Here is a 13,647-nt window from a genome sequence, read left to right on the forward strand (position 1 = left end):
CGAATTAGTTAAGTGACCAGACTCAGAGAGTAGTCATTAATGATTCCATACCAACTTGGCAGAAGACTTCTACTGGAATGCCCAGTGCTCTTCTCTCAAACCTCTCAGTGACTTACATAAGTGGCTAGATGGCAGATTGTCAGATTTGTAGATGATACAAAGTTGGGAGGGATAGCTAACACAATGGATGACAGCCAGGATATTAAATTAGGATATCATAATGACTCTAGAAGACCAAATTTAATAGTCATAACTCTAAAGTCTTATACTTGGATTCAGAAAATCAATATCACTAGTATAGGGGCATGATTAGACAGTAGGTTGTCTGAGTAAGCAATGAGATATGGAAACCCGAAGAGTTAATTCAGTTTGGAGCTATATTGTGAAGCTTAGTTTCCACAAGTGAAGAGGTGATGAGTCAGTGCTGCTCCAGGTAAAATGGTACTCTTCAAGATGATGGGGTTGAAGGCCAGTTTGGGGACCACAAAATAACTATAACCATTATCACTATGACTAAAAGATAACTCAGCAAGTACAGAGACTTTAATAATAAGATCTTATTTAGAGCAGCTATTTTCCAACTTAAATAATTATAGTTTGTATAAATAACAGAAGTTTGGGTATTGGGGGCAAGAGGCAGGAAGTTTAGCTAGAATAGAACATAATTTTTTTTAAAATAAAATTGTTCTTATATCTTTTCCCTCTTTCTATAGCACATCAATTTTTAAAAACTTAGGTTTCTATAAGCTATAATAGAATTGTATTTAATTTATTTCTATGAATATTATTTTATAAGGGTTTTGTTGGTAGCATTGGCCCCCCTGGATTTCCTGGACTTAGGGTGAGTACAATTTACTGATTTTGCCAGCTTTTTAAAAAATTTAAAAATTTCTTTGCCTAATATAGGTTTTATATAATGACTTATAACTATTTAGAAGTTAATCCTCAAAATGAGAATTTTTATCTCATTACTTAGGATAATCCTTGCTCAAATTTATTTTTAAACATTTTTTAAATTGAGAAAGAAAGCCAGGCTTGAAGCCAGGAAGACATGGGTCAAGGTCCTGCCTCTGACATGTGTTTGCTTCGTGACCCTAAGAAAGTCCTTTAATTTGCCAGTACTCTAAACAAACTCTCTAAGACTATCAGTTGCAGGGAAGGTGCTAGATTGGATTGGAAAGGGGCAATCCCTCACCTGGGAGCCCATTATACTAATAAAATCCCTATTCTTAAATGAGACATACCAATGAACTATGGGCTATAATCTAATAAGTTATATGTTTTTATTTAAGCTTAATATATGAGTATATATAGTAATGGATTTCCATACTAAAGAGTGATCAATATCTATAAACCCCCCAGCCCCTCCAAAAACAAACATAAGACCCTTTATTATGTCTTTGAAACTCATTGGGGGAGGTAGATAAGGTCTACCCCATCTAATATTCATAAGCTGTTCATGGGTGAAGGGGGAGTATGGTCTTGTGTGGAGAATCACTGTGTTGTTTGCACATTCAATGGATTTCATCCAAGTCTCTTGAATTTCTTGTATCTTCTTAATCCTGACAGCTAATTGGTTGGGAATCCTTGTTTAATCCTTTCTGAGAATTGCAAACCTGAGTTCCACTCCCCACGCCCCACCCTCTTCATTTATAGACTGATTCTGAATGAAATCCCACAGAGTGAACTTGCTGAACATTCATGCTCATCTCCTTCCTTGATATTTCTCATTTGTGTTTCCTTCCACCTTGATGTCAAATGATCAGATCCTGAATCAAGTTCTCAACTGCTTGCTGGCCATAGTAGCCTGGACGGGCTGTGACAAGTAGACCTTCTCTGCACAAGAAATGGGAAATGAGATTGCACAGATTGGAAGAAATTGAAACAAGATTTATTCAGTGGTATCCAACCTGAGCAAGGATAGGAGCCAGAATTCACTAATATCATTCACCAAAGAGCCATAGTGCTAATTTTAATATTAATACATAATTTGTTATCTATAATTGACAGATATTTATATGATTCCATCTCTTATTTAATTTTATATACAGTAGTTTTTTTTTCTTTGTGTTTAGTTGAAGCTCTACAGAAACACCTTTAGCCATCCCTGGGTCAAATAGTACTAGCCAGCAAATGGACGGGGTTTCTAGTGAAGTTAGAAATCAATTCATTGGGCTTTAATTGACATTTTATATGACTATTATATATGAATTATGCTCAAGATACAAAGATAAAAAATGACCAAGTCTGTGCCCTCAAGAACCTTACATCCTAATATAAGTTCATGTATTTCTTGGATAGATGATAAACCTATTCAGGGCTTCTCTTCACATAAATCTGAACATATTCCTTTTACTGAGGATAGCAAACATTTCTCTGGAATGCAATATTGGGATGTTTAAATATTCTCTCCTCCAACACACACATACACACACACACATGACTTCCCCCTTATCAATACCTGTTTCATAGAAATGACAATAGATTTAGAGCTAAAGTAAAATCTCATAAATTCAGTATTCCACAGTTATAATTTTTATTGCTATCCTTTATTTTGGAATAACAGACACTACCACATACACACTCAGATGAGCCACCCCAAAAGTGTATTAATCCCCAAACTAAAGCAAAAATGTATGAGGTGCTTATCATGATCAGTAGTTCAGTTTCTGCTTTTGTAATTTTCTGATTAGCAGCAGCAACAAGAACTGATTGACGCACACTTTAATCTTAATTATTTAGTACCAATATCATCTGCTGCCTTTGATTTGAGTTTAATAATAATAGCTAGCAGTTTTATATTGCATTAGGATTTGTAAAGTGCTGGACAGCTATTATCTCATTTAATCTTTACGATAACCGTGGGAGGTAGGTGCTAATATTACCCCCATTTGATGAAACCGGGTCACATGACTAGTAAATATCTGAGGCCAAATTTTAACACGGATTCTTCTGACTTCAGTTCTCCATCCTCTGTGCCACCAAGCTGAATTTAGTATCTTTCGATGTTTTATGTATATTACGCTCATGGAATATATTGTTCTTTTTATTATGCTTTCTTCATTCTGAATTAATTCGTATAAGGTTTTAGTTTCTTCATGTATAAAGTGGAGATGATTTTAATTGTACTATCTATCTCGTAAGTTTTTGTGAGGCCCAAAAGAGATAATATCTATCTAGAAAGCTCATCGCGAATATTTATATAAATGTCAGCTATTATTAATTTTATATAATTTAAATTATCTCATTTTCCATCCTTTGTCTTTTTTTAAGATACTTGCGCAATTTGTAATGGTGGAAAATATACACACACATATAATATAGCAATATAACATGTATATATGCCTTTCTCTATCTATATGCATATATAGAGGGTAGGGGGAGTGGAGGATGAGAGAGAGAGAGATTTTCTGTTCAGGGCATTACAATTCTTCCAAATATGCTGAGGTTTGCATCCTCGGTTATCTTTCAGCTCTCACCTGGTAAATGTCATAAGATTCTCTACAAAGTCCTATTCCAATTATTCATCCTGGAATGGATAAGAACCTGAGTTCTAGAAGGTTAGGTGAGTGGATTACAAGGTCTAGAAGGTTCTAGCATGCTGAGGCTTTGGACATAGCAATAGGATGAATCTGCTGCTGAAGAAGCAGCCTAGCTAAGTGCAGAGAAGCGCATCACCACTAGGCTGACCACTTGCTTTGGACATGGTAACCCACAGAGCTAACAAAAAAATGCAAAATGCTCCCTCAGTGCCATGTGAAATTTGGCCGTTGGTACTCTAAAGATGAGGTTCCTATTCAGTGACCTGTGGGTGCACACACTACTGGACAAACCAAATACAAAATAAATATCAGGAAGTTTGATGAGGGCACTAGCTTTTGGGGGGATCTGGAAAGGCTTTATGTTGAAGGTGGTGCTTGAACTGAGTCTTGTGACAATGGTTTCTATGAGGCAAAAGTGAATGCATTCCAGCCAAGGAGGATGACCAGCACAAAATCATAGAAATTTATTCCCAGATACTTAACTACCTTTCCAGTCTCCTTATGCTTTACTCCCTGTCATATACTCTTTGATCTAGTGAGCCTGGCCTCCTAGACACTGTGCTAAGGATGCTTGTGTGTACATACCTCTGCTATAAAAGATATGGAAGAGCGGCCTATATATGTGTATTACACACACATGTGTACATGTGTATGTGTTGCTAGCTGATATATTAAACACATATGCATGCATATGCACATATGTGTATATTGAGAGAGATCTATACAGAAGGCAAAGGTTCACACATATATGCATACATCCATATACAAATAGAGAGAGAAAGATGTGGCTTATTGAAGTCTCTATAGATCTCTCTCTAGATGTATATATATATATCTGTATGTACCTCAACTATATCCATATATTTCTCTAAAATACACATATATATGCATGCACATGTGTGAGCACATGTCTATATACATTTACACATATATGGACTTCTCTTCCACACTTCTCGTAGTTTTATAATTTTCAAAGACTTCTCATAATATCCTTTTAGCCCATCGCATTTTATGGATGTTAGCTTTTGAACATCTTGAACTCTGAATAAACTTGCTACTGTAATTTTGCTAATACAAGCTTCCAATTCACAAATTTTTGGATGCACAAGTAATGATGTATTACCATGGCGTATCTATTTTAACAAGCTGGAAAGTATTACCCTTTTCCTCCCCGCTGTCATATATATTTCAGGATTAAACATGTTGGAAACAATCTATCTTAGTTTTACTTCACATTAGGACTTACCCAGAAACAAAGCTGTCTCAAGCATAGTGTTTCTCAATATCTCTGTCAAATTTTCCATTCTTAAATGTTGTTTTATGCAATTATAGATTGTTGGAATTGCCCCATTATATTGGGAAGTAAAACAGTTCTTCTATACCCAAAGGCATCTTTTAAAAGTTGGGCTTTTTTTTCTTTTACAAAAAAAAGTGATGATAGAGATAACATTTTATTCAGTAGAAAAGAGATACTCATTTTGCCTCATTTTGCACATGCATTTAAGGATAGGGTTAGAGTTAGGGTTATTTTGGCCTTGGTTAAAGTACCGTCACTTCAATAAACATTCATTAAAAATCTGCTATGTTCAAGATTCTAAGCACTGGAGCTGTAATTTCATTGGATCAGGCTACTTATGTTTTTTTTGTTTGCCTGGAGGAACGGTAGAAATCTAGTCAAAATCCTCCACTTAAATTTGAGTAGAACAAAAAAAACCCCGACATCAAACCTAAAAGACAGATCACAATATGGCTAAGGTTTAGAAGACCAGGAGAGAAGTAATTGGTTCTTTGTATCAATTTCAAAGGATCTCGTAAAACATCTGGAAGCTCATGCAGAGATATAGAAGTATGGAGAATATTGGAGGTGAAAAATTTTATGTCAGAACAATGAAAAAGATCCAACAGAAAATTTTTTCTTACTAAATCCAAGTTTGAAGCTGGATCATCCTCAAATGTTTGATTTTCCAGTGGAGGAATAAAGTACTAAGTTTAAACAAAATCAATAAATATTTCTTGTTCAGGGAACTGTGAGGGCTTCAAAGAAGACTCGCACATGATCCCTAGGCTGAAGGAACTTATAATATGGCTCAATGATGCTAGAAAAGTCAAATCATAATTCAGGGGACAAGAGAAATGTCACAGGGCAGTGTGTGTAATTAGATTACCAAATGAGGGACATTAACAGTAAACATTATGGGAAATTTGAGGAAATAAAAATTGATTGTAGGCTGCTATATCCCAGCAAATTTTCATGGAGGATTTGCATGGCTAGGTAGGATTTGGACAGACCAAGAGGATTGTAGATGTTCAAGCTGGAAGGAATGTTATCCAGTCACCTACATTCTGGGTTGTGGCCCAGAGATATTTGTTGACTTTTCTTTTTTTCTTTTTTCTTTATTATTATTATTTATTTAATATTTTTAGTTTTCATCATTGATTTCCACAAGATTTTGAATTACAAATTTTCTCCTCATTTCTACCCTCGCCCCCACTCCAAGATGGCATATATTCTGATTGCCCCATTCCCCAGTCAGCCCTCCCTTCTGTCACCCCATTCACCACCCCCATCCCCTTTTCCCTTACTTTTTTGTAAGGCAAAATAGATTTCTATTCCCCATTGCCTGTATATCTTATTTCCCAGTTGTATGCAAAAACAACTTTAAGGTCACAGAGGTAGTAGTGCAGTGAGAATTTGTACCTAGATATCCTGATTCCAAATGCACTGCCCCTGTCCCTGCCACTTCTACCTCAGCTAGAGATGAGAAAGTGCAAGGAATGTCTGACAGAGTAAATTAATTTGACCAAAGCCAAGGGTTCATTGAACCATTTGCTCTTTAAAATCTTCCTGGACACTTAATTGGACTCACTTTTTTTAACTGTCTTGCAGGGTGCTGTTGGCCCCACAGGAGCAAGTGGACCTTCTGGGATTCCTGGGCCTATGGTATGGTTTTGATTGTTTAAGTGACATCTCTCATTGCCTGATTTATGATTTCAAGAGTGACAGTCAAAACATTTTCCCCCTAGGGTCTTCCAGGGAATATGGGCCAACCTGGAATCAAAGGTGATAAGGTGATCTAAATATTTCCATTACCATAGAGATAATTCATTTCCTTTTAAATTTTATTTTAATTTTTTTTTACTTCTTTCACATTCAAAAATGTTTTTCAAATTATCTTTTCCATTTACTAGCTTTCACTTAAACCCTGTTATATTTTCATCTTGCTTGTTCAGTACTTTTTGAGTGCTTTTCAGTGCTATGCAGATATGAGAAAGTTTTACATGTGGTTCAATTGAATTGATATTTTGTCCTTATAATACTGTCTTTGTAAATATGTTATTTTAAATTCAGTGTCTGCCTGTGTATAATACTATGTTGTTTAGGGTGAACAAGGCATTGCTGGAGAGCCAGGAGAACTGGGGTATCCTGGAGACAAGGTAATTTTGTGCAATAATTTCTATATAAATTGACAAAAGCCAGTAAAATGAAATATGGAAATACTTTTTAAAATAAAGGCATAATATGTATCTTTTATTGAGGGTATTAGTAAACCAAGCCCTTACATGATTTGGACAACAAATTCACTAGTTTGGAAAAAATTACTAAGATGTTGTAACCCTGAATTTTTGGTTTTTCTAATCTTCCTTTGACCTCAGGTGTTTTTGTACCATTTTGTATTAGTGTATGACATCTGAATGAAAAAGCAATATGATTTAAGTTGCTTTGTTGAAACCTATGTCAATTGTTCCAAACGTTGTGATATATTTTATACATGCCATTCATAAATAAGGCCATAGCTGCCTTGTGTGGTGTGATGATTACTCTCTTTTCTGAATTACTGTTTTCTTCTAGGGAGCTCTTGGTTTGCCAGGACCACCAGGGATGAGAGGAAAGCCAGGACCTTCTGTAGGTTTGAACTTTTACTTTGCTCTTTCTGATTATATCAGTGCAAGTCATAGCATGAATTATAATAGTCGTTAGCATTAGCTTCTATAAGAAGGTTTCAAACTCACTGGTCCTGCCTTTCTTTTCCTCAGTTTCAGGGCTTAGCTAATTCAGTACTTAACTCACATTCCACAGACAATCGGTCCCCAATCCCCTTTAGTCCAGGCCAAAGCCAAATTTCTATGAACCCCAAAGACTTTGGTGGGTTGTGGTATTCCCCTAGATGACATATTACAAGAAGTTTTTAATTTGAATCATATGTTTTCAAACCAGAAAATAGACAATATCTTAAAATAATGATATTTTGATTTTTCCAACCAATCTGACAGATTAAGGAAAAAGTCCTCAAGAAAGATAGTATGCCATACTAACTCTTTTGACCAAGGGGCACTAATTTCTTTCTTCCTAGAGTTCCTGGACGTTCATTGCTGAAAAGAGAAAGACTTTTTAGCTAAGACAACACATTACCACAAACACAGAACCACAGTTAATTAACAGAATATGACTAATTCATCCATCTACCTCATATACTTTTAATGAAAGTATTTTGCAAAGCCAAAACTGTTATAAAAATTGAGGTTATTACTATCTCTACAATTCATATGAACACAACATGTGGTTCTCCTAAGCCCTCTAGAGAAACAGCCCTTTTCCCTCTTCCAAAAAAATTTACACATGTTTCATTTTATAAAGCCATGATAGCAACATTAGATCAGGGACCCACAGGCTGTAGAATATTAGCTTTTTAAAAATCCTTGATTTTATCCTATCCCATGCAGCTTCCTGAAATTGTATTTCAAAGGCATCTTCTATGGTTGAACTATCCCCGAAAGACAGTAAGACATTTCCTGTCAGCCTTTGGAAGGAATTCTCATCTTTAGGGATCATCTGCCAGTCTTGGAAGCTTTGCCTATTTGTCAGGCATCAAAGTAGTTTACCCATTAACTTTTGGTAAATCCCATGGAATAGTGAATAATAGAGCTCTGGTCTTGAAATCAGGGATATCTAGTTTTAAATTCTTCCTCTAATACTAGCTTTGTGACCAGAAACAAATGACTCTTTGAACATTAATTTCTTCATCCCTAAAATGGGGATAATGATCTGTGATTTTGTTGTAAGGCTCAAATGAAATAAAGTATATAAATGCCTTATGAAACTTAAAGGGACTATCTCAATAGCTTTTATTATTATTATTATCAAGTAAGAGAGGGAAACCTGTGGAACTATGGTAAACCAACAAAAGAGTTGTGAAACTTGGGTATACAAGAATAATTTCAAATCTTTAGTTGGCCAAAATAATAGGAACTTCCGGAAACTGAAGTAGGTTCCTGTTCTCATCTTCTATAGTGATATTCAATGTCAGGATTTTTGGGGTTTTTTAAAATAATTATTTTACCATTGTTTGCAAGGGGTGAGGGCAGGGAAGGTACAATATACTATTTAAACAAAACAAATGATAAGTAATATTAGTTTAACTCAGCAAATAATTTTAAAGTACCTACTACATGGGAGACACAGGAGCTTATATATGATTTGGTAAAATATTTGTTATGTACATACAATGTGGAGTAATTTTATGGGAACCAAGAAGAACTCTAGAGAAAGTTGTCAAGGAAAATTTGCAAAAGGGCACTCTCAGGTAAGCCAATCGAGGGAGGCTTCATTGAGCTAAATCTTAAGGGAATGGAAGGAGTCTTCAAGGTGGAAATGAAGAAGGGATGCGTTCCAGGAATGGGAGATTGCTTGATATTCTGTTGAGATCTTTTGACATAATTGCTTATTCAAGTTGTGTGTACAACAAAGCAAATATGTTCATATTGTTTTGTGCTGTTTAACCTAAATCATCTTAGCAGTATGTGATAGTGAAAGATCATTGGACTGAGTTTCTGGAGATACCTAGGTTCTGGTCCCAAGTTTGTGGGAGTCTCTGGCTAAATCATCTAACCTTTCCTGGATTTATTGTCACTTGTAAATGAGCAAGTTGAACATTCATAGAACATAAGCTCTTGAGGGCAGGAACTGTTCCACTTTTGGCTTCTATCCCCAGTGCCTAGTATAGTACCAAGTACTTAGTGGGTGCTTAATAAATGCTTATTGAACTACATGATCTCTAAGAGCCTTTCCAAATTTTTGGCTATTATTTTCTTCCCCCTTAGTACTATTATCCTCTATGATACTGTAGAGGAAAGATAAGGTTTGATGAAATGATCTACTTCCTGTCCGCTCTTTAATATCTTACCTTGAAAGTTTTGTCCTATGATGGGAGCATAGATCAAGACTTAGTCCCAAACATCTTTGGTCTATAATTTTTTTCAACATTTATTTGTGGCCAATAACAATAAATTAGAAGGTATTTTTGTCTATAAACATTACCTTCAAACACCTGTTTGAAGAATATTTTTGTTCAGAAAGACCAGTTCTTACATTCAGAAACTAACTACCACACCTAACCAAAAGGCGTAACACTTCCCCAAAACATTTGTTTACCATCATAAATAAACCACCAAAGTCATAAGGATATCTTTACTGTTTTATATCTCTCTCATTTTTTTCTTATTGTTTACAATCCTGCTGTTAATATTATTTTCAAATGGGCCTAATCTGCAATGTGTGGATTCTTGCTTAATAAGGAAGAATTTCCTGATACTGAGGTTTGTTAAATGTTTTTAAAGGTTAGGGAAAGCGCATCTGGAATTTCTTTCTCTGGAATTTTGAAAAAAAAAATGAAAATTATCCCCATGGAATACTTAAGAATTATCCTTTTCTTAAGGCAGAAGATCAGACTATACCCTTCAGTGACCCTTCCAGCCTTAAGATAATATATTTATGTGAACAATTGTGTGCTTGGGAATTTCTGCCATGTATATTGAATATTTCACTATCTTCAAAAGATGTTTTCCCAAGAATGTGCATATTATAAATTAAATCAGAAGGGACTTCAGGAATCATGACTGAGGGAGAGATTTTGTATACTCCCAACTCTTTCATTACCTTAAAATGTTTCATGATGATCCAAATAAACTAAAAACAAAAAATAACCTGCAATAGGGGATGGGGTGAAAGCACCACTGGAAGGCAAAACACTAGAGAAACTAAAGAAATGAGAAAGAAAACAAAAGCTCCTAATGCAATGAAGAAATGCTATAGAGCAAGAGAATGCCAAGGGAAAATTATAGAAGAGTTATTTTTAAATAGTTACAACCAGTTCTCCTGAAAGTAGAATGGAAAGACCATAAGAAGCCTAGGAGTGCCCAAAAGTTTTAATAAAATAATTTTAAAAGGCAGCTCAGTACAGTGGGAAAAGCATTGACTCTCAAGTCAGAGTATCATTGTTCAAATTTCACCTGTGACACCACTTGGGTGACCTTGGACAAATTACTTAACTTCCCTAGGCTTCAGTTCCCTAATTTCCAAAATGATATGGCTGTGTGCCACTGTGTTCCCTTTCACTTCTAGATCTATCATCTTGTGGCCCTTTTACAAGAAGTGAAATCAGACCTCTTCATGAAAAACTTGAAAGGAAACTTTATGGCTTAGAGTAGAAGCCAGAGAAACTTAGCAAAGAAATTGAGAGCCTAAAAACTGAGGGAAAATTACTCAACAATGCAATGATAAAACAAGAAATATTAAAGTAATGTCAAAAAGTAGAAATATTAGAAGACCATGTAGAAGTGAATATAGTCAATATTATAGTTTAGAGTAGTAAATATAGTCAATATAGAAATAAGTCAATATAGAAAATGTAGTCATATAGTAGTGAAAATAGTCAAACTAGAAGACAAGAATCTGATAAATCATCTAAGAATCATTGGATTCCAAAAAAAAGATCAAAAGAGAAAACATTAACATCATTATTACAGGAAAATTATAAAAGAAAATTGCTTAGAACTATTGGAATTAGATGGCAAAATGGAGATTACAGCAATGCATAGCAAATCACCAGAAAGGAGCCCCTGATTCAACTCACCAAGAAATGTGATTGTAAAACTACAAAATGATTTCAAAAAGAAAATATAACATAAGCCAAGAAGGAAGATCATGCAGAAATAAATTCAATGAGACTTGCAAATGGCTAATCCAAACAACAAAAAATGAAAGAAAAATCAGAAAATCCTGTACTATGAAGTATCATGAAATAGGAAGCCAGTTTTAAAGCAAAGAAAAACCTGAATTCAAGTCCCACTTCTGATAAATACTGACTGTGAAACTCAGGGCAAGTCACTTAATTTCAGTGTTATAGGCAATTTTCTAAGACTATTTTGCAAAACAGATACCATTTCACATTTATACAGGGATTGTCCTCATGAGGACTTCTCAACTCTCAGAAATGATGGGTTCAATAAACAAACAAACAAAGAAAAACAACAATTTAATCATAATCAGGAATGTGAATAGGATGAATTCACCCATAAAAATTTAAGAGAGTGGAAGAAAAGATTAGAAATCAAACCTCAGCAATTTTCTGTTTATAAGAAACCTAAGCAAAATAGAGACTAATAGTTGAAATAAAGGGAGAGATTATTTCTGTCATCATCTTAGATGAGGCAACAGTAAATATGTTGTGATATAATCAAGAGAAACAATGTTAAAGGCATCATAGATAATGAAATAATATCATATTAAATATTTGTTTTGAACATTGTAACATTGAAGCAATAAGAGAAAAGCTAAATTAATTATAAGAACTAGATCAGAAGACAAGAACTATTGGTCATTAAATTTGCTTTTTTAAGACTTTCATACTCTTTCAGAAAGATGGAGGAAGAGGAGGGAAAGGATCTAATTAGAATTCTACAAAAGTTATATATGATAGAAATTGAATGATTATCGAATGAGAAACAAAGACTATACCTATCTTTCAACACCTAGCACAAAACTTTGCATTTGTAGGTTCTTTTAAAACAATTTAATTGATAGCTTTTGTTTTTATATCACCTAAACTTTTCCCTATATCCCTCCCTTCCTCTCCCAGAGAGTCATCCCTAATAAGAAAGGGGTTGTTTTTTAGTGAAAGAGGAAGAAGGAAATCAGCAAAACTGATGAGTAATTTAAAATTATGGTAATATATACAATGTTCCATGGCTGTGTACATCCTTCCCCATTTCTACAAAGGAATGGTGAGAGATATATTTTCATATCTCTTCTTTGGGGCCAGGCTTATTCTTGAAAATTTTACATCATTCATTTCTTATTGCTTTGTGGTTGTTCTTTAAATTACATTTTTGTAGTTATTGTGTATATCATTTTCTTGGCTCTGCTTGCTTCACTTTGCATCTGTTCATGAAAATCTTTCCATGTCTGTAAACTAATAGCTTTTTAATAAATATTTGTCCAATATTGCATGCAATATTTTCCTTTTCCAAAAATTTTTTAACATTTTTATTTAAAGTTTTGAATTTCAAATTCTATTCCTCCCTCTCTTCCCTCCCCCTTCCCTGAGATGGTAGGCAATCAGCTATAAGTTATACATGTGTAATTATGTAAAACATTTCCATATTAGTCATTTTGTACAAGAAGACTTGAATAAAAGAAAAAAATGAAGGAAAGAAAGTGAAAAATAGCATGCTTCAGTCTATATTCAATCAATATCAGTTCTTTCTCTGGAGGCAGATAATGTGCTTCATCCATCTGTTGGGGTTGTCTTGGATCATTGTATTGCTGAGAATAGCTAAGTCATTCACTGCTCTTCATAAAACAATATTGCTGTTACTGTGTACAATGTTTTCTTGGTTCTGTTCACTTCGCTATGCATCAGTTCATGAAAGTCTTTCCAGGTTTTTCTGAAATCGTCCTACTTGTCATTTCTTATAGCACAATAATATTTCATTAGAATCATATACCACATTTAGTTGTTCCCCAATTGCTGGGCATCCCTTTGATTTCCAACTGTAAGCCACCATAAAAAGAGCTGCTATAAATATTTTTTGTACAAATAGGTCCTTTTCCCTTTTTTGGATGTCTTTGGGATATAGACCTAGCAGTGATATACATGGTTTTATAGCCCTGTATGCACAGTTCCAAATTGCTCTCCAGAGTGGTTAGGTCAGTTCACAACTCCACCAACAATGCATTAGTGTCCTGGTTTTCCTGTGTCCTGTCCAATATCCAACATTTTTCTTTTTTGCCATATTAGCTACCCTGATAAGTGTGAGACAGCACTTC

At 34.7% G+C, this 13,647-nt stretch overlaps 1 protein-coding gene across 1 annotated transcript in view; it reads left to right on the forward strand.

The window, feature by feature from the left end:
• COL24A1 (collagen type XXIV alpha 1 chain) overlaps positions 1-13,647 on the forward strand; it is a 378,533-nt gene that overhangs the window by 133,651 nt on the left and 231,235 nt on the right. Inside the window, exons 19-23 of the mRNA XM_036755470.1 lie at positions 797-841; positions 6,430-6,483; positions 6,567-6,611; positions 6,924-6,977; positions 7,393-7,446. Of these exons, the coding sequence (XP_036611365.1) occupies positions 797-841; positions 6,430-6,483; positions 6,567-6,611; positions 6,924-6,977; positions 7,393-7,446 (252 nt within the window). The remainder of the gene's footprint in view (positions 1-796; positions 842-6,429; positions 6,484-6,566; positions 6,612-6,923; positions 6,978-7,392; positions 7,447-13,647) is intronic.

The sequence above is a fragment of the Trichosurus vulpecula genome, chromosome 4, assembly GCF_011100635.1.
Source record: "Trichosurus vulpecula isolate mTriVul1 chromosome 4, mTriVul1.pri, whole genome shotgun sequence".
In the NCBI taxonomy this organism is placed as follows: domain Eukaryota; kingdom Metazoa; phylum Chordata; class Mammalia; order Diprotodontia; family Phalangeridae; genus Trichosurus; species Trichosurus vulpecula.